Source organism: Ostrinia nubilalis, chromosome 1 (assembly GCF_963855985.1).
Source record: "Ostrinia nubilalis chromosome 1, ilOstNubi1.1, whole genome shotgun sequence".
Taxonomy (NCBI): Eukaryota; Metazoa; Arthropoda; class Insecta; order Lepidoptera; family Crambidae; genus Ostrinia; species Ostrinia nubilalis.
In genome coordinates, this window is record NC_087088.1 from 14,661,687 (window position 1) to 14,688,657 (window position 26,971).

Genomic DNA, 26,971 nt, shown 5'->3' on the forward strand with positions numbered 1-26,971 from the left:
CAAAAAATCGGTAGTTAAGCTTGAGCCAACTTTTATGGCTATAAAACTGTTAAGTTGGGATTAATCGCTATCAATCTGTTAAAGAGGACACGTGAGATCATTATTTGGTTTTATAACCATAAAAATTGGTCTAATTGATCCCAGAGGAAAGCCCAAAGTGAGGTCGTTTTTCAAGTCACATTTATTGTATATGTTAATCGTTTAAATCGTTTATTAAGAAATTAAATGTCTTTTTCTTAAAGGATATTTATTGGGCTTTCAAATAACACCAATATTGTTGGGGCACCATGATTGTGTCAGTAGAAACGAGTTTTCCTGTAAAACGTAGGTGGGCCGATTTTTGTGATGACCAGTATATTTTCTTTCCACAAAATTGTAGGTAAGGCCGTTGCCAACCGGCTAATCTGGAAATCATTGGGTGAGGTGAGGCTTTAGTCGTGACTAAAGCACGGTAATACTATCTATAGGTACTTTAGTTTAGCAGCGGATGTCCTGACGTGACTGAAATTAATGATAATGATAATCATATAATGGCATTAGTGTATTGGTGTAGTTTTGTGATAGGATAGGTTAAGTTTAATATAAACAATAAACAAACACGGTTACAGTTCATAATAAAAAAAACCGGCCAAGTGCGAGTCGGACTCGCGCACCGAGGGTTCCGTACAAACCTGCAAGGTTTACAAAGTTCGTTCATTACGACAATCGAGTCATAACTATGTTTTTTTTTTTCACGGGTTAAAGGCAATTAGATCTAAGTATTTGATATGAATTTCAACTTGATAGCTCTACGCGTTCATGAGGAAAAAAGTAATAAGTTTATATTTATTAAAAAATATATATTTTGTAATGTAACTAAAAATTTAAGGTTTTCGGAATTTTTCCTTTATGTGTGCTATAAAACGTTGCTTCATGCCAAATTTCAAGATTCTAGGTCGACTGGAAGTACCCTTTAGGTTTTGATTCCCTTGCGAGTACTTGCGAGTTTCAAAATATGCAGCTTAAATTGCTGTTTCTTTTGATTGCGTTAACATAGAAGTTTGATTTTATTACAGCTTTTAAAGGTATTATAGACCTGAGTATTTGGTATGAATTTCAATTTAATACCTCTACGCGTTTATGAGGAAATGGGTAGTAAGTTTAAAATTATTAAAAAAATATATATTATGTGATGTAACTAAAAATTTATGGTTTTCGTAATTTTTCCTTTATCTATGCTATAAGACGTTGCTTCGTACCAAATTTCAAGATTCTGAGTTCACGGGAAGCACCCTGTAGGTTTTGATTCCCTTGCAAGTGTCGAAAATTTGCGGCATAAACGGCTGTATCTTTTGATTACGTTGGCTTAGAAGTTTGATTTTTTCACAGCTTCAAGGGACAGTAGACCTGAGTAATTGATATAAATTTCAGCTTCAAACCTCCACGCGTTCCTGAGAAAAAGGGTCTTGACAGACGGACGGACGGACAACAAAGTGATCCTATAAGGGTTCCGTTTTTTCCTTTTGAGGTACGGAACCCTAAAAATAGACACTGATTGAATGTATGGATGAATTTAATTACCTATCTAATTACCTACTACCTACTACCTACCTATTTAATTACCTATTGCTAATAATTTAATTACCTACCTATTTAATTACCTATTGCTAATATTTTTGAGAAATGTATTATTTTTTCTTTGATAGTAAGACGTTTGAATCAATTAAAAGTAGACGTTTTTATATTAATTCATTTAATCGAATGTCACTATCTATTTCTTATCGGTTCTCGCATATCCAGTTGGTGAACTGAGACACGCGCACATTGACGCCAGGGAATTCGCCTAGCGCGCATTCGTGCCCGAACGAGCAGATGCCGACTTGCACGCCATGGTGGAAGACTGGCCCGCCAGAGTCCCCGTAGCACTGGTCGCGACCTCCCACGTCCAGTATACCGGAGCACAGCATGTTGTCAGTGATCGTGTATGGCATAGGTAGGTATGCCGTTGATCACGAGGTTTGTAATTTGCTGTCTGCAGATTTATATACGCTTAATCTAATTGAAATGAAAAGTAGACGTTTTTTTATTACTTGGTTTAATTGACTTATCAATGTCTTATATCCTCTTATCGGTTCTCGCTTATCCAGTCGGTGAACTGAGACACGCGCACATTGACACCAGGGAATTCGCCTAGCGCGCATTCGTGCCCGAACGAGCAGATGCCGACTTGCACGCCGTGGTGGAAGACTGGCCCGCCAGAGTCCCCGTAGCATTGGTCGCGACCTCCCACGTCCAGTATACCGGAGCACAGCATGTTGTCAGTGATCGTGTATGGCATAGGCACGCCGTTGATCACGAGGTTTGCGAACCGCTGTCTGCAAATCTCCTGGTTCACAGTGTACACTTGCACGTGACGTAGCTGCTCTGATTGAGACGTGAAGTTGCCGTACTGGAAAATACATTGTTTTATTAGTTTTTATTTTTAGTATTATTAGGTTTTATTAGCAAAAAAGGTGTGTAATGTAGCGATATCAGCTCTATAATCCAGCTACTTAAATGTGTTATAACTAATTATTCAGCTCTATATTTGTCGTAATCCTTATCTTGGGAAAATTGGTAACAATAACAAATTCGTTAATTCATCACGCTGCGACTTAGATTTTGTGGACGAAGATTTACATTGTGTTCATACAATGTTGTACCATGTTATGGTTTTTGAGTGATGGCGCAATGAGCGTCCATGCTTTCGAACTTCCGCAGTGTCATGACGTCAGTGATGATGTCACACGCGCGATTGTTTATAGCCCTATCAGCCTATCAGCCCAATGGAGTGATTTAGAAGAACATACCTGAGTCCATCCCCATCCAGTAGCCCAGACCGCTTGGTTATCAGCTAGGTTGTAGTTTGGACCAGCGATCAGGGCGGGTCTTGAAGTAGATGTGACGGGAATGATGCCAGTAAGCCAAAGGATCGACACGTCATTGTCTGGTTGGGCTGGCCAGTTGAAAGCGTAGCCGGGATGGATAATAATCCTTTCAATAGTGTAGACAGTCCCATTCGAGCTTCTGTATGAAGATCCCACACGCACACGACGACCTGCTGGAATAGTGACTCTGGAAAAAAATAAAAAATTATATCTGCATCCGTAGTTAGGAGGTTTTAAGTTAACAATTGAAAAAGAATAGCTCAGAATTCACTTCTATACATATAATGCCCCGGAACAAACTTCACCTTCACTGATTAGGTTTTTATTGGCGGTTTATCTGTAGATCCTGACTACACAGGAGTTGCAACGGTAGGAACGAGAGGTGGGAAAAATCCCGTGCTAAATGCTCTGATGCATTTTAGGTATAGGCAGGGAAATAAAATGTATCTGCAAACTTAGAATATTGTGAGCTAAGATGTTTTTATAGTATACGTGAGCCGTCCTTTTGAGAAGACATGTTTTACACCAAAATCCTAAATTGATCCATTCCATAATTTGCTAATTTGTCTCACAGCGTTAGCGTCGGTAGGCACATACATAAAGAACCCCCAACGGACTAGCCAAATCTTGGTGAATATTGATTTAATCGATATTAGGTACCTTACTTAAAAAGTAAGTAGGTAAACATTATCAGCAGTAGGTAGTTACTTACTCAGTACAGTGAGCAGCAGTCAAGATGGCCCTGTTGTTCAGAATGGACCCTCCGCAGTCTTGGCCATAATGATTGCCCCAAACCCTCAGCAGAGCCACCATCTCAGGGTACTCCTCGATGGTTGTGAGGGACCCTCCGACAATCCTTTCGGAGGTCTCGGTGGCTTCAACATAGATTTAAAGTTCAATTTTAGACTGTAAAGTCATGTCTTCAAAGTTAAGATTCGTGTTATAAGATGTAGCAATATTTATTTGTGGATTATTTTTAATCTCGTGTACGAAATTGTCGTACAGTCAAGTAGCACAGTTTCCCACGTTTTCTATAAATTTATCAGAACAGCGGGGTTAATCCGGAAAATGTTATCTAAAATGTCGAATGTAGCCATCCTTCTCACGCAAAGTGAGATGTTAGCATGAACGAAGATGACAGAGAGATCCGAAACTAAGTTAACAGAGTTTCGGAGTAGCCCCAAGTAGCCCTCCAGGAAGGCACGTGAACACTAATGCCATCTAATGCCTCAATTTAAGAATTTTTCAGGTAATTCCCATATCCTAACACACAAAACGAAGCCATAAATATAGCCTTGTCCAGGAGGGCGAATACGCCGCGAATCCTACGCGCGAACACGAGCGTATTGTATGACGCGATTTACGCTACTAGACCACAGAGGCGGTTCAGAAATCATCCTGTATATCGTTGTTCAATTTGATAGTAAGCTTAATTACATATAAATTTATCAATTTGTGAATTGATATATTCAATTAACATTAATATCATGTTCACGGGCATGTTTCTGCTCGACATTGAAAAAGCATTCGACACAGTATGGCACGCCGGTCTTCTTCATAAATTAATAGCCATAAATGTACCTACTCACATAGTCAAGATTATACGATCATACCTCACTGACCGCAGTTTTAGGGTCTTTATTGGCGATACTTCCTCCCAACCGAGACACATTCTAGCTGGTGTACCCCAGGGGTCCATTCTAGGCCCCTTTCTGTACATAATATACGCACATGACATCCCCATACAGCCACACACGAGTCTAGCATGCTTCGCCGACGACACCGCATCGCTAACTTCATCCTTGGATGAAGATCTCATAATTAGCAGACTGCAGCTGTCGTTAGATAGTCTTAAAGATTACTTCCAGAAATGGAAACTAAAATTAAATGAGGCCAAAACAGAGGCAATCATGTTTTCTCGTAAACGTAGATTACCGACGAGAACCTTAAAAATAGGTGCGCATTCCATTCCCTGGAAGGACTCGGTGAAGTACCTTGGTGTCACCTTTGACCGGAAGTTAAGGTGGACCAAACACCTATGTGACCTTAAAACTAAAGGTGCATCTGCTATGATTGGCCTAAATCCCATTTTCAACCGCAATAGCCCCCTCAGCTCGACCACTAAGCTACGCATCTACACGACTCTCATAAGACCCTGCCTTACATATGCCTGCCCTGTATGGAACACTACCTGCACCACTAACCACCAATCGTTACAAGTAATTCAAAATAGAGCCTTGAAAATAGCTTATAATACAAAATTTCGTACCAATTTGCTAAAATTACATGAAACCATAAATCTGTTAACATTACGTAATTACATCTTAAAACTCACTCGTAAATTCTTCGATAATGTAGCATCCCATAGTAATCCCTTAATTTATAATATTGCAGCCACGAAAATACAGGATTTATCGTATATCGATACTTACGGCACATACCGCTTACCCCATCACTACGCATGACGTCGCCTTTTGTCCTGCGTATTCACACAAGACCGGTATTCTATACAAGTCCAGTATAATCTGCGCCGGCTCACGGTGTTCGGTGCTCGGTTCGAGGGACCAACAAACTTTGTCGTACTTCTTATAAAAACTACCCAACTTGCAAAATTATTCAGTTTGTTTATTGAATCATTCTTTAAAATATGAAGTTTACACTAAAAGCTTCATAATGTTTTTGCTTTATGATAATATTTTACAATTATTTGTGTTAGCTAATAGTTTTGTTTATAAACTCAGTGCAGTTAAGCTTTGAGAGGTGTTTTTGGCCTGGTGAAGTGTTATCGCATTTAAGATGTAAGTTATACTGTATGGTATTATTTTTATAGTGTAACTGTATAATGTGTTTTGTTTAAATAAAGAATTTTGAAAAGTAAAAAAAGTAAATATCATGTTATCTGTTCAAAAACCTAAGATATCTACAGAACGATAATAGGCAGGAAATAAAAACAAAAAACCATAATTGTGTATAGTATGCGTTTAATCAAGCCAATATAAATAACAGGGTCATAATCAGTCTTTGACAGTTCTTATCGGTTCTGGTTTATCCAGTTGGTGTAGCGAGACACGCGAACATTGACACCGGGGAACTGTGGGTGAGCACAGCCCTCACCCCAGGAGCAGACGCCAACGACTACTCCGTTGTGGTAGAGAGGGCCACCGGAGTCACCCTGGCACTGGTCGCGACCTCCAATGTCCAGCCAACCGGAGCACAGCATGTTGTCAGTGATGTAAGCTGGGCGGTGGACGCCGTTGATGACTCGGTTCAAATACCGCTGTCTGCAGATCGCCTGGTTCACTGTCCAGACTTGAACGTGACGAAGCTGTTCTGACATTGAGTTTGAGTCGCCAGCCTGTAATCATCAAAAAGCTTAATGATCGAGACAAAATTATACGAATTATCATTCTTTTAAGATAGAAACCAGTGTCAACCGGCGTAGCCCGTAGTATTAATGAATATCATGTCAAAGTAAATCTTGAACTGACGAGTTCACGAGTTCATTCATGAAAGAGTATGGTGAACACAAAAAAATAGTATAAATACTTACAATAGTCCGTCCCCATCCAGTAGCCCAGACTACTTGGTTATCAGCGACGTTGTAGTTGTAACCAGCGATTGCGGCAGGGCGGGTTCTCGTGGTGGTCGGTATGTTGCCATTGACCCACAGGATAGAGATGTCATTGTCCATCGGGGTTGGCCTATTGTAGTCAGGGTGGTTAATGATTCTAGCGACAGCATATTCAGTCCCGTCCCAACTTCTGAATGATGATCCGACGCGTACACGGCGGTTAGATGCTGCAGTGATTCTGGGGAAAAGAATAAGCATTTGAAAGAAATACATAGAAATCCTTATCGCTAATTTCCATTCATATCTGGTATAGTCTCTAGGGTCCAAATTGATCGGTATTTTTATTAGGTACACAAAAAAGCTGACACTATCACAGCCATTTTGCAACTCATTGCTATTTTGCTACAAAAAATCACTAGGGGTTTGCTGTCGGCTGTAAAACTTGCAAAACAAATAGAGCTAAAAGCAAGGAAAAGACAATTTATGGCAGTGATTTGAAATTAATTAGACCAGGTTAAGTTTTGATGGAAACATTTACTTGGTTACTTACACAGTGCAGTGAGCAGCACTCAAAATAGCCCTGTTGTTGAGAATGGTGCCTCCACAGTCTTGTCTAAAGTTGGTGCCGGACCAACTCAGCAGAGCAGCCATCTCAGGATACTGCTCAATGGTGGTCACGGAACCACCGATGATGCGACCAGCGGCGTCATCGGCTACAATTTGTAATTCAATTCAAATTATTAGTATTTAGTTACACGTCTCAACATAATATTATTTATTAGATTTCCCTCCCACCACTTCGGGACCACACATTAGCTGGTGCTGAGAAGGAGTGGTGGAAGAAACCAGTCACCTTTTTCAGCCTGTTATTTATTTCAGGAAATACAATTTACATGAGTTTCATTCAATAGTTTTGCACCATTAATAAATATCCTGAACTCGAAGCCAATACAGTAAAAACAATCTGTGCTACGAAGGACTACATTTTTCAGATGATCAGTGCTCAGTGCAACTTTTAAATTAATCTCACTCGGCAGAGCCAATTATTTTAACACTGAAAACTACTCTTTTATCATAATACATATTTTATAATTATTTTAAATAAGTAAATAGGATAAAATTGTACAGAATGTGATTAAAAATGGCTTGAAATATTTACCTGCCGCCACCGCCAACGTTAAAGCCAAGACAATGAAGGTACGCATTTTGACCGACACGCAGTAGGTAGTTGTGTGATTGTTGTTGATTGATTTCTGCTTATATACTCAAAATTTCTTCATCATTCTGATGAACTGCTTATCTTTTACCTGTTCTCATAATCCTTTTTTGTCAATTTTACGCATAGGTACTTAGGTATTTGGGATTTTACAAAATAATTATAGATAGCCCGCGACTAGTCGGTTCTGCTTGCAGCGACCACACCACCAAAAGATAAAACATAATTATACAAACAAGGTAAAAGATGGTAGTCCGCTAGCTAAAGCTTAACCTGTGACCATGTAGTAAGGGGTTAATTCCGGGACAAAAATAAAACAAGACCTCCTTATTATTAAGAAAAATGTTATTGACGTAAACGTCTATTCTGGTTAAATAAAGTGCAATTTGATCAAAAGACAAGACACGATCTCCTGAATATTTTAAGATTTCTGAGAGGACTGGGTACAGGGTAACCCCTCTGGAATCAAAGTGCAGTAATTGTCTAAAAATGAAACATTTCAGAATTTACAAACAGACATTATCAAAACTTTTGTATAGTCATAATTAGAATTTTCATTCATTGGAAAATACGCATAGATTAAGCCCATTTTGACGAATTGATATTATTATAATCTATAATATATCTAAATATAATTCATCATGTTATTTTTATGTAGATAAGCTTTGTTAGTACTTACTAAGTAGGTACTATCGGCCACAGTTCCAGCTACCCATTTCCGGTCATGTTGTCTCGTTCTATCGCAAATAATCACCATTTGATGAGAGCGAGAGAAAAAACTGAAATGGGTGGGTAGCTGGAACTGTGGGTAATTATGTAGAGACGGAGTCAAATGATTGAGAATTGCTTGTGTACGAACACACGTTCATCACAATAGTCCAGCGACATCGCAGCGAGGGGTTTGAATCCCTCGGATCTCGAGTCGGCCAGTGCACGTTCACTGTTGGGTTATATTCGCCTAAAACGTACTGTTTTAATTGAAAGTATTTTTTAAGGATTAGGCCTTGAGGGCGTTTTTATTGTAGCTAAGTAGAGCATTTGAAATAGTGTCGAGTGTGGTCCCCTGCTGTTTAAAGGTGTAATTAATGTGATAGCGATCTAAGCTCATCTTAGACTCTAAGACTTAGAGTATATTTCGATGTAGGTAGTGTCGTCGTCGTCGTTTCAGCCAAATGACGTCCACTGCTGGACAAAGGTAGTGTATGTTTATTTTAAAAGTTTTAAAGTTGTGCTTTAAAATTATTGAGTGTTCCTAGCCAATTTAATAGAGTCAACTACGCCGGGCTGGTGTAATACTGGTGATTGGCTAAACTGGTTACAATACACTGGCATGAGCCCACTTCAAGTTAAGTTCTACCTAGTAGGCCAGTAGAATTAGAGTTGAAATCGGATTTACCTAATTCCTTAGAAAATCTATTATTGTTATAATGGTTTTCGATGGAGTTTTGCTTACACAGGGAGCATTTAAGCGGTCTTACGATTATATCTAGTAAGGATGGTTATAGGGTTGGAAGTTGTAGGGCATTTAATTCTGCATCGAATAAGACCAAACTCATGTTTTGGACAAACCGTTTCTCGTGATAATGCTTGACAAAGTATGACATATACGTTTACTTTATTGACCCTCTCCACGTCCAGTGGCTCATTACCCGCAGGCTCCTAAATCTTGACAAAAGCCGCCTCAACCAGCGTATCCCAGTCAAGGCTTGCGAGCTGGATGCGCCTCCTCTTGTTCATCCCAGTCGTTCCATAACTACGATTGCTGCGCCTTTTCTTGCACTCTCCTGAACGACTCTATGACGTTATCTACTGTGACTGCCCCTCTTCCTTACACCCTCTTGCACAGCTGTGCATGACCTACTGCCCAGTCCAAGGTCCCATACAAAACAATCAACAGCAACAGTTACGTTACATTCTTTGAATAGGTATAGATCGTTCCATCCACGAAGACGCGCCCCAACATTCTTCCGCTAATGTTTTAATGTTATCGATACACGCTAAATTATGCATGAGTGCACACGCACACTACAATAATGACGCTCGGATTGCTCGGATCAAACTCCCTGTACCTTGCGCTTCCCTCGACCAAAAATTGGTGTGGCGCGTCTTCGTGGATGGCATAGGCACGCCGTTGATCACGAGGTTTGTAATTTGCTGTCTGCAGATTTATTTACGCTTAATCTAATTGAAATGAAAAGTAGACGTTTTTTTATTACTTGGTTTAATTGACTTATCAATGTCTTATATCCTCTTATCGGTTCTCGCTTATCCAGTTGGTGAACTGAGACACGCGCACATTGACGCCAGGGAATTCTCCTAGCGCGCATTCGTGCCCGAACGAGCAGATGCCGACTTGCACGCCGTGGTGGAAGACTGGCCCGCCAGAGTCCCCGTAGCACTGGTCGCGACCTCCCACGTCCAGTATACCGGAGCACAGCATGTTGTCAGTGATCGTATATGGCATATGGCACGCCGTTGATCACTCGGCTTGCAAATTGCTGTCTGCAGATTTATTTATGCTTAATCTAATAATGAAATGAAAAGCAGACGTTTTTTTATTACTTCGTTTAATCGATTTATCAATTATGTTATACAGTGTGTCCGGGCATGTAGTGATCAAACTTTAAGGGCGTAATCTATGGACAATTTTATCGATGAAAATACTTCAAATTTGGGGCTTGACCCATTTCTCGCAAAATTACATCGATTTAAGTTTTTAATTTTTAGTTTACACCTCTTCTTTAAAAAACAAGTGAAAGTGTGGGTAGCTTAACATTAATAGGCAAATATTTTATATCATGCGATAGCCAATAAAATTATCTATTAGTAGAAGAAGAAAGCAGATACAAGTTTCATACATTTTATGGGAGTAAGAATGGATTTAATTTGAAAAATACATTACTTTTTTCACTTCTTTTTCAGTTATTTTCCAACACAAGAAAAACCAGGTCGTTAAGGTATGTTTTATTTGCATTGTATTTTTAGTATTTGAGCTATTCTACAAAACGAATGTAAATTTATTAGTCTACGTCTATTAGTTTCGACGTAATTGTTGAACAAAGATACCCCTTCCCAGCTGTTTCCATAGTAATCGGAATAGGTTGTGTGATTCTTTCAGGCAGTGTATTTTCGCATGTCGCGTGCGCTATGGAAACCGCTGGGAAGGGGTATCTTTGTTCAACAATTACGTCGAAACTAATAGACGTAGACTAATGAATTTACATTCGTTTTTTAGAATAGCTCAAATACTAATAATACAATGCAAATAAAACATACCTTAACGACCTGGTTTTTCTTGTGTTGGAAAATAACTGAAAAATAAGAGAAAAAAGTAATGTATTTTTCAAATTAAATCCATTCTTACTCCCATAAAATGTATGAAACTTGTGTCTGCTTTCTTCTTCTACTAATAGATAATTTTATTGGCTATCGCATGATATAAAATATTTGCCTACTAATGTTAAGCTACCCACGCTTTCACTTGTTTTTTAAAGAAGAGGTGTAAACTAAAAATTAAAAACTTAAATCGATGTAATTTTTCGAGAAATGGGTCAGGTCCCAAATTTGAAGTATTTTCATCGATAAAATTGTCCATAGATTACGCCCTTAAAGTTTGATCACTACATGCCCGGACACACTGTATATTCTTATATTTAGGTATTTCTTATCGGTTCTCGCTTATCCAGTTGGTGAACTGAGACACGCGCACATTGACGCCAGGGAATTCGCCAAGCGCGCATTCGTGCCCGAACGAGCAGATGCCGACTTGCACGCCGTGGTGGAAGACTGGCCCGCCAGAGTCCCCGTAGCACTGGTCGCGACCTCCCACGTCCAGTATACCGGAGCACAGCATGTTGTCAGTGATCGTGTATGGCATAGGTATGCCGTTGATCACGAGGTTTGTAATTTGCTGTCTGAAGATTTATTTACGCTTAATCTAATTGAAATGAAAAGTAGACGTTTTTTTATTACTTGGTTTAATTGACTTATCAATGTCTTATATCCTCTTATCGGTTCTCGCTTATCCAGTTGGTGAACTGAGACACGCGCACATTGACGCCAGGGAATTCGCCTAGCGCGCATTCGTGCCCGAACGAGCAGATGCCGACTTGCACGCCGTGGTGGAAGACTGGCCCGCCAGAGTCCCCGTAGCACTGGTCGCGACCTCCCACGTCCAAGTATACCGGAGCACAGCATGTTGTCAGTGATCGTGTATGGCATAGGTATGCCGTTGATCACGAGGTTTGTAATTTGCTGTCTGTAGATTTATTTAGGTACGCTTAATCTAATTGAAATGAAAAGTAGACGTTTTTTTATTACTTTGTTTAATCAATTATCAATCTACACTAATATTATAAAGAGGAAAACTTTGTTTGTTTGTTTGTTTGGTTGTAATGAATAGGCTCAAAAACTACTGGACCGTTTTTAAAAATTCTTTCACCATTTGAAAGCTACATTATCCACGAGTAACATAGGCTATATTTTATTTTGGAAAAAAATAGGGCTTCATAAAATATTTGGGTTTTTCGGAGTCCACGCGGGCGAAGCCGCTGGCGGAAAGCTATGTCTTATAAAGGTACTCTTATATTTAGGTATTTCTTATCGGTTCTCGCTTATCCAGTCGGTGAACTGAGACACGCGCACATTGACGCCAGGGAATTCGCCTAGCGCGCATTCGTGCCCGAACGAGCAGATGCCGACTTGCACGCCATGGTGGAAGACTGGCCCGCCAGAGTCCCCATAGCACTGGTCGCGACCTCCCACGTCCAGTATACCGGAGCACAGCATGTTGTCAGTGATCGTATATGGTATAGGCACGCCGTTAACCATTCGGCTTGCAAATTCCTGTCTGCAGATTTATTTAATGCTTAATCTAATAATGAAACGATAAGTAGACTTTCTTTTATTAGTTCGTTTAATTGATTTATCAATGTCTTATATCCTCATAAATTTATTTCCTATCGGTTCTCGCTTATCCAGTCGGTGAACTGAGACACGCGCACATTGACGCCAGGGAATTCGCCTAGCGCGCATTCGTGCCCGAACGAGCAGATGCCGACTTGCACGCCATGGTGGAAGACTGGCCCGCCAGAGTCCCCGTAGCACTGGTCGCGACCTCCCACGTCCAGTATACCGGAGCACAGCATGTTGTCAGTGATCGTGTATGGCATAGGCACGCCGTTGATCACGAGGTTTGCGAACCGCTGTCTGCAAATCTCCTGGTTCACAGTGTACACTTGCACGTGACGCAGCTGCTCTGATTGAGACGTGAAGTTGCCGTACTGGAAAATACATTGTTTTTTTTAGTTATTATTTTTAGTATTATTAGGTTTTATTAGCAAAAAAGGTGTGTAGTGAAGCGATATCAGCTCTATAATCCAGCTACTTAAATGTGTTATAACTAATTATTCAGCTCTATATTTGTCGTAATCCTTATCTTGGGAAAATTGGTAACAATAACAAATTCGTTAATTCATCACGCTGCGACTTCATCCAAGTAGATTTTGTGGACGAAGATTTACATTGTGTTCATACAATGTTGTACCATGTTATGGTTTTTGAGTGATGGCGCAATGAGCGTCCATGCTTTCGAACTTCCGCAGTGTCGTGACGTCAGTGATGATGTCACACGCGCGATTGTTTATAGCCCTATCAGCCTATCAACCCAATGGAGTGATTTAGAAGAACATACCTGAGTCCATCCCCATCCAGTTGCCCAGACCGCTTGGTTATCAGCTAGGTTGTAGTTTGGACCAGCGATCAGGGCGGGTCTTGAAGTAGATGTGACGGGAATGATGCCGGTAAGCCAAAGGATCGACACGTCATTGTCTGGTTGGGCTGGCCAGTTGAAAGCGTAGCCGGGATGGATAATAATCCTTTCAATAGTGTACACAGTCCCATTCGAGCTTCTGTATGAGGATCCCACACGCACACGACGACCTGCTGGAATAGTAACTCTGAAAAAATAAAAATTTATATCTGCATCCGTAGTTAGGAGTTGTAAGTTACCAATTGAAAAAGAATAGCTCAGAATTCAACGCTATACATATAATGCCCCGGAACAAACTTAACCTTCACTGATTAGGTTTTTTTTTGGCGGTCTAGCTGTACATCCTGACTACACAGGAGTTGCAACGGTGGGAACGAGAGGTGGGAAAAGTCCCGTGCTAAATGCTCTGATGCATTTTAGGTATAGGCAGGAAAATAAAATGTATCTGCAAACTTAGAATATTGTGATCTAAGATGTTTTTATAGTATACGTGAGCCATCCTTTTGAGAAGAAATGTTTTGCATCAAAACCTAAATTGATCCATTCCATAATTTGCTAATTTGTCTCACGGCGTTAGCGTCGATAGGCACATACATAAAGAACCCCCAACGGACTAGCCAAATCTTGGTGAATATTGATTTAATCGATATTAGGTACCCTAGGTACTTAAAAAGTAAGTAGGTAAACATTATCAGCAGTAGGTAGTTACTTACTCAGTACAGTGAGCAGCAGTCAAGATGGCCCTGTTGTTCAGAATGGACCCTCCGCAGTCCTGGCCATAATGGTTGCCCCAGACCCTCAGCAGAGCCACCATCTCAGGGTACTCCTCGATGGTTGTGAGGGACCCTCCGACGATCCTCTCGGAGGTCTCGGTGGCTTCAACATAGATTTAAAGTTCAATATTAAACTGTAAAGTCATGTCTTCAAAGTTAAGATTCGTGTTATAAGATGTAGCAATATTTATTTGTGGATTATTTTTAGCCTAATCTCGTGTACGAAATTGTCGTACAGTCAAGTAGCACAGTTTCCCACGTTTTCTATAAATATCAGAACAGCGGGGTTACTCCGGAAAGAGTTATCCAAAGTCTTGAATGTAGCCATCCCTCTCACGCAAAACGAGATGACAGCATGAACGAAGATGACAGATAGATCCGAAAGTAAGTTAACTGCGTTTGGGAGTAGCCCTTAAGCCCTCCAGGAAGACACGTGAACACTAATGTGCCACCTAATGCCTCAATTTAAGAAATTGTCGTGTTGTAAAGCGTATTGTATGACACGATTTTCACGCGAATTTTCAACTCGCGCGTGTCTTGTGGACGCAATGTATTATTGGCTCCTAGTATCTGTGTATCTGGCCAACGCGCGTATGATTCTAAGCGCGTAGAATTCGCCCTACTGGGCAAGGCCTTAATAAGTAAGTACACTGCACAAATCTTTACCTGCTGCCACCGCCAATGTTATGGCAAATACAATAAAGGATCGCATTTTGACCGAGAAATAGATTATAATTTTGATAACTTTCCGCTTTTATACATAAACTTTGCTCAACTATCATTTCCTTTTATCTTTTATCTACACACTAATTAAAACATAATAATTATTATCAATTATCTTTATTTGTGGGTATTATTTATCAACTCATACATCAGGACGGATTTCCCTCTGACCCGAGTTCCTAATCTTTATCAGCACGTCTTGTTGATTACACAATAACATTAAACGTAATAGCACAGTAATAGTCCTTTAATCAGTGCCAATAGATTTTGGCAATCTTTAGGCCGATTATTATTTACTTATACCAAGCTTTGTAGAAGAAGAAGAAGAGCCTGGATGCGGGCAGCGCAGGACCGTTCATTATGGAAAACCTTGGGGGAGGCCTTTGGCCAGCAGTGGACGTCATTTGGCTGAAACGAACGAACGATACCAAGCTTTGTAACATGACCCTACATAGTAATTTACGTTAGTGTTTTTATTCTATTGCTGATGGAATTAGTGTTGGAACCTTTGAAACAGTTCAACCTCAGTTTCATTTCAGTCTTCAGTTATGTTTCAGATACATGACATGAAATTACCAGAGCCTATTGGCATACTAGCTCTATAAACTTTTTCAATCGAACTATACTACTTATCTAAAAAATTAAACAGGCTTGTTTTATTTAAAATGTTGGGGATCAATATTTGTAAAACTTATCATCAAATTAATTAACGAAAAAAGCCAAAACCAAACTTTTTAAATTTCGTTTGTCTCTGGCGTAACAAAGAAATGGGTTTCAAAATTAGGAATGTCAGTGTCAAACAGTCCAGTGAAAATGTAAGCAACATTTAAAACTTCAACACTAATTCAAAACCAGTCCAGACCAAAAACATCGTAATGCAGCTTCTTCACGAGCCCAACTCTATCCCAGTCGCAGTAAGAGACATGATGAACCTAAGTGGGAACCCCAAGGATGGCTCCTGCGAGACCTTTGAGGTAAGCTTCAGTGGAACCCTTCGTACACAAGAATACGGGACTATTCCCACCTCTCGTTCCCACCGCTGCAACTCCTGTGTTGCCAGGATCTATAGATTGGCCGCTAATAAAAACCCAACCAGTAAGGCCAAGTCTGTCCTGGGGGAAAATTAAACTGTCATTGGACCCGCTACAAAAGGCTACTCAAATGTTCAATACCCGACTAAGTATTATAGTCTCTAAGCAAGTACCGTAATAAGAGTTCACAGAGCTTTTTTCTTCTTAGGTCACTGACCAGAATATCATCGGGTCCCTATCGAACATTTGGGTAGAGTTGTGTACGAAGCGCCTGAACATTAGGCTATCATCATTATGAGATATCAATGGACCCCTAGGATAAACCCTTAAGAATGAAAAAACATCGAACGTCATTTGAGTTGAATACGATAATAATAATTAGGTATTATTCCCAAACGTACCCGCGATCTAATTAATGAATGGTGAACCATCGTAACATTTGATATCAGAATTATTTGTGTGTTCTATAATTCGTTGACAATCAAATAACATTCGGGGTTTCGATATGGCTTAAGAGTAGGTATTATTACTATAGTTTGGAAGTACAATTGCAAGTTAAAATAATTGTAAAATGCAGATGAATGTGGGGAAATAAATCCATGGTCAATGATTTTGCTTGGTGAAGTCATCTTATCCCTTCTTGGCTCATTGCGTTTTTAGCATGCTCGCCAAAAATATCTACTATGTTTTGCCTTTTCTGTTTGTGTGATTAATTTTGTTCAAGACGATGATAGAACAGACCTACTCGTAGATAGGAGAAAGACAAGACCACAACGACCGGTCCTCCGCCGCGCGCATCCATGCACCTCCCGTGACCCTCACCATATCGTCGGTCCCCCTAGTGGGGGGCCTACCCACAATGCCCACACTACGCATTCCATGATTTCCATGAGGTATGGAGTGTTGACTGTTGAGCTAATAATTTTAACTGGCCTGTTTCTAAGGTAAAGGAGAAGAGGTCTTCAAGCGCCTCCTTGCGTGTCATGAACCCGGTGGCGAGTGGCGACAACATGGCCGTGTTGGGGTCCGCGCACAAACTCAAGGAGGAGCTGCCGCCGCTCGTGCCTTGCTGCGAGGGGAAAGAATTGCAGGTACCGACAGCACGTCACACTAAACAGTGGCATCTTTATGTCGTTGTAGTACCTACAGGCTATTTGGCAACAAAAATGTATAGTCTGATTATTAAAAATTAATGTATGGTGTAAAAATAGCACTTATTACAACTACATATTATACTACGCAATGTAAAGTAGTCAATGTCCTGCTGCCGCACCTTCAAGACGTAAAAACCTAGTCTGATCTGAAAGGCGGTGATTTCTTTTATTTTAGTGTTCAAATAGTACAATTACCTACATACTTTTATTTAGATTGTCTGGCTTTCTGTAATAGGGCCCATAGACATAAATATCTCAAAAAATACCCTACTTACTCCATGTAAGTAAGTTAACTCATCTATCAGCCAATTTGTTGGGAAGTAAGTCTTTTGGGAATTGTACCTATGTTGATCCTATACAAAAAGTTGATATAGGTTTTAGTAACGAGAAAGTAGGTATCCTAGCTAACAAATGATAGCAAGTTTGCTAAAATGTCGGCTTACTAACGAGAGACTACTAAATTAATATCTGTTATGATAATATGGATTTGTTGTAAGAGATAAGTGTTTAATCTATTAAGTAGTTGACGATAACACTTTATTAATAATGATGCTTAAATATTTTTTGTTGATGTGTATTTTATTCATGTTTTATTACAGTTCCTATGTTTTCAGTAGGTATACTTATCTTTACCTATAAGTTTTCGACTCTCCCAAAATTAGTATTTCTGATCGGCACAAAAACAGATCCATCCATGTTATGCAGACGAAAACTAACTGAATAGAAGCAAATATTTATATTCCAAGAAATACCGATACACGTACAGTGCACAGTGTGGCGTTTGTTTCGAAGTTACCCAATAATCTTTAGTAAAGAAACCAATACTGTAACTAAACTTCTCTCATCAACCATTCAGCTGTGGTCTGTCCTTGTCGGGTTGATCGATGACCATGCGGGTAGGGTTACCATTTAGGCATTTGAAGTCCTGACATTTCGATAAAAGTTGGGACTTTTTAGCTCACTTATGCCCGTTTTCACCATCTATCCCCAATTTTTAAGTGACTTCTATGAAAACAAAATGCCTGTTATGTGTTACCATAGGGGTCTCTTAAAAATTAGGGATTGATGGTGTAAACGGGCATTAGTCTCTGTGGTATGGTAGGCATGATGATAGACATGGTAATTAAGTAGACGCTCGAATTTCGGGGGTGTGAAAGGAAGCGGGGTGCGGAATAGTTTGCCTTGTCACTAAGGCCGTTAGATATTTTTTGTCACCGTGTTATTGAGTCTACACAAATTGATTTTTGAATGACGCAAAATGTGTTGGAACTTGAACGTTTATTACGCTACGGAAATTGCGCTCGTTTGGCGATAGCCTTGCTGTCACGGTAATAAAATTTACCCGTGCGTGCGCCTTAAAAGTCCGGACATATCCGGACAAATCCGGACGGACAGTAACCCTAGATGCGGGTCAATCTTTTGGGGCTTTTATTGAAACGGACGAGGGCCCTCCGTCTACGTTGACACAACATATTAACAGAGTTGAATGGAATAAAATGTGCTGCGATGCATAATGTAAGCGTCATGAGTGCCCCGAAGTTGAATCGCTGTCCGTTATATTGGGAAGGTTCGGATGATGAAATGAGATCGTAACTCTACCGAAAGTAATATTAATAAAATTGAAAGGGTCGTTTTGCGTATGATACACAAACTTGATTGGAACTCAGGTAGTTTTCCTGTAGTCCGACCAATCAAAAGAAGGTCCGCATTACAAAACAAATAATATGTTGGAAGTTGAATCTACCAAGTCGAGCAAAAAAGCGGCACGGCCGTACCATCCTTTTCTCGAAGCAATTCAGGCCATTTTCGACCGCCTGTAACTTCGTTGTGGATAAAACTAGAAGGCTGAATTTTCATTAGCTATGCAGGCATTGTAAAGACACGGTATATTTAAAATTTCATTCAATTTGAACCAGTAGTTTAAGAATTATAACGGGTCAAAGTTACTTAATTTTGTCACTCACTGACTGACTCACCGATCATCAAAATTCTAAGGCACTTCTAGCAGACCTAGAAGCTTCAAATTTGGAATATAAGTAGTGTTTGGTGTATGAATCAAGGAAAAACTAAAATATTTGGGGGCACGGTAGTGCAACCGCCAAGTCGAGTAAAATTTTTCAATTTCGGTCCAGTTTTCTAGATACATAACTGCTGTCTACAAAATACAAAAAGAAATGAGATTTGGGGGCACGGTAGTGCAACCGCCAAGTCTAGTAAAATTTTTCAATTTCGGTCTAGTTTTCTAGATACATAACTGCTGTCTACAAAATACAAAAAGAAATGAGATCCCATCAAAAACAATACTTGTCAAAAAAACCAAGTCTCGCAACTCAGTTCTACGGTAAAAAGTTGTGAGATCCATGTAATACCAAGTCCAGGCCAGGAAATCTTTAACGTTTTACATAAATATATTGACTTGGCCATCGCATGAAAACACGTGTAAATTAAATTATTTAGTGCGATGGCCAAGTCAATATATTTATGTAAAACGTTAAAGATTTCCTGGCCTGGACTTGGTATTACATGGATCTCACAACTTTTTACCGTAGAACTGAGTTGCGAGACTTGGTTTTTTTGACAAGTATTGTTTTTGATGGGATCGAGTTTTAAGCTTCGTTCTGTACGTACTTAACACCTTAAGGCTTAGGCTGTGAGCTTGTTAATAAGTGATAGAAAACAACCAGATCAATACGAACAGAACCCGTCCTATTGCGTCGTCAGACACCTAACTAAGTAGGTAAGTTAAGTACCTACTACGTTTTGATAATAAGGGCGTAAAGTTACTGAACCTCCCTACTTTAGGTATATTATAATCTGCTAAAACGGGTACTTTGGCGTTATTACCATGATTAAAAGTCATTATTCATATATGTTTGCGTATTCATATCGCAAGCACTTCTACCCCGAGATCCAAATTAATGGAGTAAAACAAATCCCACGCTCTCGTCGCTCCACAACGTCTTTTCATAGACGGATCTTCTAATTTCCATTCTCTTTATTCGCGCATCTTTATTCATGAGCAGTCGACTTCTGGCGTGGTACTTACGCTTCAGTGGGTATAGTAAAGCCAGATCTTCCAAATTTTATCAAGTACCTACTTAGTTACTTAAATGTGTGCTCTACCAAAACCCTAATCGATAGTCGAAAATATCGCAATTTTATTTTCTTCTGGTTTTTTGTAACGTCCAATTAAGTAGGTACGCTGGCGTTGTTTTTTGAATCTATCTAAATACTTATTTTGTGCTTAACAGAATAAACTTTAAACGATAATTAATCCGAAAATGTATAACGAGCTCCTGAGCTCATTATAACCATCGCGAATCGACAATATTATAATCCATCAATTAGGGAAATTGATTATAATTCCTTGAATTTGATTACAGCCTGATATCTTCCTCAGTATAATAGCCACGCACGAGAAAAAGTAACCTACTTACTTAATTTTTCCATGGTATTACTTGAGTAATAAACGTAGAACGGCTAGAACTACCTGCAGTACCACTACAGTAGTAAAACTGCTTTGCGCAGGCCTCAAGCTCATAACGCCACAACCAGAAATAGTGACCGTCGATGGTCGTCCTAGCGCAAAATCCGCTCCAGGTGTCTATGACTGAGCAACACCTCAGTTATTCAGCACAGCCTCTCTAGAAGTACTTATAAGTTTGTATGTTCTAGATAAACGAGGACCTCGTCCGAAGCGGCCTGTCCGCCATATCGGTGAAGCACGACAGCGTCATACAGTGCCTGAGTATGTCGCGCGCTTGCGAGAGGATGCAGGTGCCTCCAGGGCTGGTGAAGGTTGCTTTTGATAGTTATAAAAAATACGCCCGTATTCACAAACATTAGGTACTTAACTATGAGGGTGACACACGAACTAATCACAGAGCTCTATTCAACGCTGTGCGTTCGATTTGCTGCTTCCCTAGCAATTATCGTTTGTGAATACGGGCGTTAAGTAAGTACTCACTAAAGGTCAAACGTAAAACTTAGTCAGTGCCTGAGGTATGGATGGGGACACGGGAGGCTTGACACATGTATAATAAAAATTACGTAATACTGACAGAGCATACAGTTTGAAGCACATGTAAAACCTCGCTGATCACAAACCATCCCGTGCCGTTCCCATATATCAGGCGCTGGCTCAGTAAAGCACTTAGGGCTATATTTCACCGGGACACCATGGCGGCGCAACCAGTCGCCGCTACCAACAAAATGTATACAGCTTTGCGCAACTAAACGGACACCAGGTGAGTAACTCTCTATAGAGCTGTATACATTTTGTTGGTAGCCGGCGACTGGTTGCGCCGCCATGGTGTCCCGGTGAAATATAGCCCTTAGACCTATAATTTGCGGTAGAACTGGCGGCCGCAATGTTCTGGAGTGAAAACATAACACAATTGCTTAATTACAGACCTCTTACCTATAAAAATTACAAAAATGGAACTTTAATATTCCATTTCTCAACCTGCAGCATCGAAACTCGTTCCGAAGCCTTAATATTCCATTTCTCAACCTGCAGCATCGAAACTCGTTCCGAAGCCTGCACCGTCCGGACCTGAAGCGGGTGCCGTACTTGCGCCGTATGTCGCCCGATGAGTTGGAGACCCTCTTCAGAGGCTACGCAGACCTGCCCACGCGTGGGAACAACAAGACTGGTAACTTGATAGTCTGCAAGCAGCCGCTGCATAATAGGCTATAGTCAATTTACCTACTTCTTAATGAGATGATCCTCGACAGATTTTGAATGGCTAAAGATACTTTAACGACATCAAATCGCAACAGTAAACCCTAATTGTTTTGGTGTCTACTACCCAATTCTTCATTGAATCCGCATTCGGTATCACTTACAAACTACTTATTTATATGATCTTCTTAGAATACCGAGTGGTGCTTCCACCAGATGAAAATATTCGAGCGCGAGATTTGAAAGACAAAGAAGCAAACTCTCAAGATGATGGTGAGTGAAATAAATGAAATAAATCTCATCTTCTACATCTTAGTCTCTAGCTAGATAATGACTTTGCAGTAGATGATAGTCAATATTTGTAAGATCAGAAGAGAATGGTACCGTAACTCTAACCCCTAACCCGAATTCAATATTTGAAATGGACAAAATAATCAATCTGAGTGAGGCACAGTAAATAAACTTTGATTTTTCTATGCAGGGAATGGGGCAAGTGCCCTGCACCCGATACCAGAGACGCGGTCGGGCGCAGAAGACGTGCCGGCGGGTATGAGACTACACGGGGCACGCGCGCGTCTCTACACGTCCGTGCTAGCGGGCGCGCGCGCTGGTGATCAACTGGAGTGAGTACGACTGAATTTAATAGAAGTGCTGATAGGGGGGGACTAGTGACTCTCAACCTTTGTGAAGCTGAAGACATGCAGGCTAGTAAGAGGCTACACGGGGGCTCACGGGGCACGCGCGCGTCTCTACACGTCCGTGCTAGCGGGCGCGCGCGCTGGTGATCAGCTGGAGTGAGTATCATCATCATCATCATCAACAGCCTTTTACAGTCCACTGCTGGACTATGAGCCTCCTCCACTATAGAAAATGGGTATCCATAATCCCCACGCTTGGCAGGCGGGTTGGAGATCGCAGATTAAAAGATCGAAGAGTGAGTATTATATCCTGACTTTATTGTAATTCTGATAGCGGGACTATTGTCTCACAACCCCTGGGAGGCTGAAGACACGTGGTTGGTAAGAATACACGTTCGGGCTCGCGGGCGCGCGCGCTTGTGATCAGCTGGAGTGAGTATACCCTTACTATAATTGAAGTGCTGATAGATCACAACCCTTGTGAGGCTGAAGACATGCAGGCTAGTAAGGAAGCTGAAGACGTGCAGGCTAGTAAGAGGCTACACGGGGCACGCGCGCGTCTCTACACGTCCTTGCTAGCGGGCGCGCACGTTGGTGATCAGCTGGAGTGAGTATATCGTAACTATAGGGGGGCCTAGTGTCTCACAACCACCGAGGGGCTGAAGACGTGCCGGCGGGTATGAGACTACACGGGGCACGCGCGCGTCTCTACACGTCCGTGCTAGCGGGCGCGCGCGCTGGTGATCAACTGGAGTGAGTATGACTGAATTTAACCCTTAATTTGGCAGACTCCTTATTTATCAAAAAATAAAAATACATCGTCGGGTTTATGTTCTTAGGGTTATTTATAGGTCAGAAAAAAATATATAAAAAATCGAAACTTCACCAAATAGAAAAAAAACAATGTTCATCCCAATGAACACTGCCAAATATATGGAGAATTGTAACTGTTCATTGGGGTGAACATTGCCAATTTAGGGTAGCGGCATTAAATTAAAACAATTATTCATATAAAAAGTAAACTTTATATTATTAAACGCTTTTTGGTGCACGAAATAGTAAGAAATCAACTATTACCATACAATTTTGTGTGATCGTTGAGGTAAAACAATGTTTAATGTTTTTAAAGAAAAAATTATATTTTTTTGTTCATGTAACTTAAAAGTGGACATGTCGCACAAAATAATAAAAAAACAGCTCTCACATTTATAAAATATATTCTTCAGGGTTTAAATAAAAAAGTAAAAATGATTTTAATCAAAAATATTCTTTGGAACTACAAAATTTGAATCTACAAACACCGGCTAAATTAAAATATGTAATTATTTTGCATGAAAATTTAGAAAACAATTATGTCCACTTTTACAAGTAACAAAACATTATTCTGATATTACATTTCATGCAATATACAGTATCAAGCTGCCAACAACCCAAACAAAATAGAAATTAACTCTAAATAAAGAAATTGGTCCACTGAAATAAAATTAAGCAAAAATAAACGTTTGATAGCCTATTTGACAACGTTCACTGGGATGAACAATCAAACATTGATAGTAATTTGGCAATGTTCACTGGGATGAACACTCGACTTTGACCTGGTATAACATGGCTTATTTATTAAATGAGCATTATAAATCAATCAAGTTATTGAGCATGAACACTATGCAATACGTTAAAACCACTGTCATTACTCAATTATAATAAAAAACATGTAAAGCTTGAATAAACACCTTGACACTAAAGCCTGGTCTTCGCTATGTCGGCATTTTGGCTAAAATTAACACTTTCAGACTGTGGCTAGCACATAAAAATATTTTTCTACCAAAACTTAAGTATATTTTCTAGTGAAAAAAAAAGTTACCACTAATTAAGACGTATGCACTCGGCATATTATTTTTTTCAATTCAATGTTCATCCCAGTGAACAAAATCAAATGAAGGGTATAGAAGTGCTGATAGGAGGGGACTAGTGACTCACAACCTTTAACCTTTGTGAAGCTGAAGACATGCAGGCTAGTAAGAGGCTACACGGGGCACGCGTGCGTCTCTACACGTCCTTGCTAGCGGGCGCGCACGTTGGTGATCAGCTGGAGTGAGTATCATCATCATCATCAACAGCATTTTACAGTCCACTGCTGGACTATGAGCCTCCTCCACTATAGAAAATGGTTTTTCCATAATCCCCACGCTTGGCAGGCGGGTTGGAGATCGCAGATTAAAAGATCGAAGAGTGAGTATATCCTGACTTTATTGTAATTCTGATAGCGGGACTATTGTCTCACAACCCCTGGGAGGCTGAAGACACGTGGTTGGTAGGAATACACGTTAGGGCTCGCCGGCGCGCGCGCTTGTGATCAGCTGGAGTTTTTTTTTTTATGTGATAGGAGGCAAACGAGCAGACGGATCACCTGATGGTAAGTGATTACCGTCGCCCATAGACACCCGCAGACCCAGGGGCGTTACAGGTGCGTTGCCGGCCTTTAAGGTAAAGATACGCTCTCCTCTTGAAAGCTTGCAGGTCGTATCCGTCCGGAAACACCGCAGACGACAGTCCATTCCACAGTTTGGTTGTACGGGGCAAGAAGTTTCCAGAGAAACGTACTGTTGTGGACTGCCAACCATCTAAGTGATGGGGGTGGAAGTGCTGTCGGGTAGATCGGTGGCGAAAAGTGGCGGCAGGAATAAGTGAGTATACCCTGACTATAATTGAAGTGCTGATAGATCACAACCCTTGTGAGGCTGAAGACATGCAGGCTTGTAAGAGGCTACGTGTGCCCCGTGGGGCATGCGCGCGTCTCTACACGTCTGATCAGCTGGAGTGAGTATGATTGACTTTAAGGGAAGTGCTAATAGGGGTCAGGGCCCACTCTTTGGGGAACAGCTCTCGGTACTCCTCTGATCAGATAAATAAATCAGCAGAGCTAACTTAGCAGCAGCATGGAGCAGACCGTAACCCGCTACGGTGGGCCGGGGGTCTTGATGTTTCAGGGCCACGAGGAGAAAACTTCTTTTCTCGGATTCCGATCTCTTTCGGATTGGGGGTTCCCTCGAAGCCGGAGACGCTCGCTCACGAGCGAGCCTCTAGCCCGAGGCGGAGCTGCGGACGAATGTGTATGAATGTTAGGACAATAACTCGCGGCTTAGGATGTCGCGAAGTCGAAAAGATTTTCGGTAAGTTAGGTTTTTGGACATTTTCGAAAAGTTAGGTTTCCGAAAGATAAGTTTTCGTTAGGTCTTCGAGAAGTTAGGATTCGGAAAGTTAGATATTCGAAAAGGTTTTCGGTAAGTTCGGTTTTTGGGCATAGATTTTCTAAAAAAGTTTTCGGTAAGTTAAGTTTTCGTATTTCAACCCATTAAGACATTTAAGCCATTCCATTTTCAGCGGCATGTCAGCCAATGAAGAGTACGACACTCGAGTGCCAGACGATCCACTGCCAGAGGACGAGGTCCAACTGACCGAGGAACTCCAAATCATTCTCCCCCCACGATGCGATGACGTCACTGCAGAATCATCCGCCACCGCCTCCATAGAAAGCTGACCAAGACGACTCGCCAAGTGAACTCGATACCGTCTGTAAGACGATGCAACAAGGTTCATATTCTAATGAAAATTCGCTTAAAACGCCGTTGTATCGGCCTGAAAACGAAATTGAAAATTAATAGGCTGATACGGAATTATAGAAAGAAATTAGGTCGACTTTTTATGTTCATAGATTGGATTATTCAAGATATTCTTACAAAATATAATAATAAATAAGTGACATAGTTGTTTTATTTCGAAAAGGATTTATAAAATGTAGTACTTATTCACAGTACAGTGACAAATTAACACATTTTCAAAGCTTTACTAAAAAAGTGACTACACCAAACGCTAATGAAGATCGAAAAACATAAAATATATTCAGTTTGTATCACGAATTTTATGCATTCAAATAGCTGTTCACAAAACTCGATTTCATATAATAGGTTTTACCTATTTCACTATAACACCAGTTCCTATAACCTTCCCTAAAAATGGTAATGATAAATGAAACGAAAAATTATAAGTGTGAATTTATATTGAATAACCTTTCTACAATATTATACAGCAGACTGTAAACTCATACCCACGCTCCCCTCGCAATATACAAAGAACTTATACAAATACAACGATTAGAACCCATAGAAAACATAAATATTATACATCAGTGCGTAATTTGTATATTTTAATTGCACTTTATTTATTTTTATACTAATTCGAAACGATTGCGTTGTTGAATATACTAGGACTACAAAATTTTGATTAAAAAATCTGTTTTTAAAAGTAAAGCTTTAGTTCGTGGTTGTATTGCTAAATAGTTGACAAACCAACCGATTTTACATCTAACAGGTATATTACATTAAAACGGGTTCTATCGATTTGTCTAAAAGATATTGTACTCCAGTGAGCATTCTGACAAAATTCTGTAAGTATTTAAAATTAACTGCTCTGATAGTTTCGTGGTTCCACTTCCATCAACATTAATC

General features: G+C 40.3%; 5 protein-coding genes and 1 long non-coding RNA gene across 6 annotated transcripts; 2 read left to right on the forward strand and 4 right to left on the reverse strand.

Annotated features, from left to right (window-relative positions):
• Positions 1-2,104: 2,104 nt before the first annotated feature.
• Positions 2,105-4,725, reverse strand: LOC135088320 (trypsin, alkaline A-like). Its single transcript, XM_063983201.1, has 4 exons — positions 4,520-4,725; positions 3,619-3,789; positions 2,829-3,093; positions 2,105-2,428 (listed from the first exon to the last, which is right to left on the reverse strand). The coding sequence occupies exons 1-4, from the start codon at positions 4,723-4,725 to the stop codon at positions 2,105-2,107; spliced, it is 966 nt and encodes a 321-aa protein (XP_063839271.1).
• A 1,145-nt stretch (positions 4,726-5,870) lies between these two features.
• LOC135073845 (trypsin CFT-1-like) lies at positions 5,871-7,738 on the reverse strand. The gene is made up of 4 exons (XM_063968064.1): positions 7,637-7,738; positions 7,028-7,190; positions 6,457-6,715; positions 5,871-6,261 (listed from the first exon to the last, which is right to left on the reverse strand). Exons 1-4 carry the CDS (start codon positions 7,680-7,682, stop codon positions 5,938-5,940), a joined length of 792 nt encoding a protein of 263 aa, XP_063824134.1. The 5' UTR covers positions 7,683-7,738; the 3' UTR covers positions 5,871-5,937.
• A 3,619-nt stretch (positions 7,739-11,357) lies between these two features.
• Positions 11,358-12,523, reverse strand: LOC135088430 (vitellin-degrading protease-like). The gene is made up of 3 exons (XM_063983282.1): positions 12,307-12,523; positions 11,732-11,858; positions 11,358-11,607 (listed from the first exon to the last, which is right to left on the reverse strand). Exons 1-3 carry the CDS (start codon positions 12,521-12,523, stop codon positions 11,358-11,360), a joined length of 594 nt encoding a protein of 197 aa, XP_063839352.1.
• A 62-nt stretch (positions 12,524-12,585) lies between these two features.
• Positions 12,586-14,994, reverse strand: LOC135073719 (trypsin, alkaline C-like). Its single transcript, XM_063967872.1, has 4 exons — positions 14,903-14,994; positions 14,177-14,339; positions 13,386-13,650; positions 12,586-12,975 (listed from the first exon to the last, which is right to left on the reverse strand). The coding sequence occupies exons 1-4, from the start codon at positions 14,946-14,948 to the stop codon at positions 12,652-12,654; spliced, it is 798 nt and encodes a 265-aa protein (XP_063823942.1). The 5' UTR covers positions 14,949-14,994; the 3' UTR covers positions 12,586-12,651.
• A 726-nt stretch (positions 14,995-15,720) lies between these two features.
• Positions 15,721-22,455, forward strand: LOC135088522 (uncharacterized). The gene is made up of 6 exons (XM_063983393.1): positions 15,721-15,933; positions 16,935-17,081; positions 20,820-20,942; positions 21,664-21,799; positions 22,021-22,101; positions 22,310-22,455. The coding sequence occupies exons 1-6, from the start codon at positions 15,835-15,837 to the stop codon at positions 22,453-22,455; spliced, it is 732 nt and encodes a 243-aa protein (XP_063839463.1). The 5' UTR covers positions 15,721-15,834.
• A 111-nt stretch (positions 22,456-22,566) lies between these two features.
• LOC135076220 (uncharacterized) lies at positions 22,567-26,226 on the forward strand. The gene is made up of 2 exons (XR_010258223.1): positions 22,567-22,622; positions 25,848-26,226. It is a non-coding gene; the product is annotated as an uncharacterized LOC135076220 (long non-coding RNA).
• The last annotated feature ends 745 nt before the right edge of the window (positions 26,227-26,971 follow it).

What these genes read in the sequence shown, in the direction of transcription:
- LOC135088320 (XM_063983201.1), bottom strand. Translation starts at nt 4,725, where the DNA reads ATGAGATCTTCATCCAAGGATGAAGTTAGCGATGCGGTGTCGTCGGCG. An exon ending in CTAAAACTGCGGTCAGTGAG is followed by an intron (nt 3,790 to 4,519) that starts GTATGATCGTAT and finishes ACTTTAAATCTA; the next exon opens with TGTTGAAGCCACCGAGACCT. An exon ending in CTGGATGGGGATGGACTCAG is followed by an intron (nt 2,429 to 2,828) that starts GTATGTTCTTCT and finishes TGTATTTTCCAG; the next exon opens with TACGGCAACTTCACGTCTCA.
- LOC135073845 (XM_063968064.1), bottom strand. Translation starts at nt 7,682, where the DNA reads ATGCGTACCTTCATTGTCTTGGCTTTAACGTTGGCGGTGGCGGCAG. An exon ending in AACGTTGGCGGTGGCGGCAG is followed by an intron (nt 7,191 to 7,636) that starts GTAAATATTTCA and finishes TACAAATTGTAG; the next exon opens with CCGATGACGCCGCTGGTCGC. An exon ending in CTGGATGGGGACGGACTATT is followed by an intron (nt 6,262 to 6,456) that starts GTAAGTATTTAT and finishes TGATGATTACAG; the next exon opens with GCTGGCGACTCAAACTCAAT.
- LOC135088430 (XM_063983282.1), bottom strand. Translation starts at nt 12,523, where the DNA reads ATGGTTAACGGCGTGCCTATACCATATACGATCACTGACAACATGCTG. An exon ending in TCAGTTCACCGACTGGATAA is followed by an intron (nt 11,859 to 12,306) that starts GCGAGAACCGAT and finishes TGGACGTGGGAG; the next exon opens with GTCGCGACCAGTGCTACGGG. An exon ending in GTCAATGTGCGCGTGTCTCA is followed by an intron (nt 11,608 to 11,731) that starts GTTCACCAACTG and finishes ATAAATCTTCAG; the next exon opens with ACAGCAAATTACAAACCTCG.
- LOC135073719 (XM_063967872.1), bottom strand. Translation starts at nt 14,948, where the DNA reads ATGCGATCCTTTATTGTATTTGCCATAACATTGGCGGTGGCAGCAG. An exon ending in ACTGCTGCTCACTGTACTGA is followed by an intron (nt 13,651 to 14,176) that starts GTAAGTAACTAC and finishes TTATTTTTTCAG; the next exon opens with AGTTACTATTCCAGCAGGTC. An exon ending in CTGGATGGGGATGGACTCAG is followed by an intron (nt 12,976 to 13,385) that starts GTATGTTCTTCT and finishes TGTATTTTCCAG; the next exon opens with TACGGCAACTTCACGTCTCA.
- LOC135088522 (XM_063983393.1), top strand. Translation starts at nt 15,835, where the DNA reads ATGCAGCTTCTTCACGAGCCCAACTCTATCCCAGTCGCAGTAAGAGAC. An exon ending in GCGAGGGGAAAGAATTGCAG is followed by an intron (nt 17,082 to 20,819) that starts GTACCGACAGCA and finishes TGTATGTTCTAG; the next exon opens with ATAAACGAGGACCTCGTCCG. An exon ending in AGCAAACTCTCAAGATGATG is followed by an intron (nt 22,102 to 22,309) that starts GTGAGTGAAATA and finishes TTTTCTATGCAG; the next exon opens with GGAATGGGGCAAGTGCCCTG.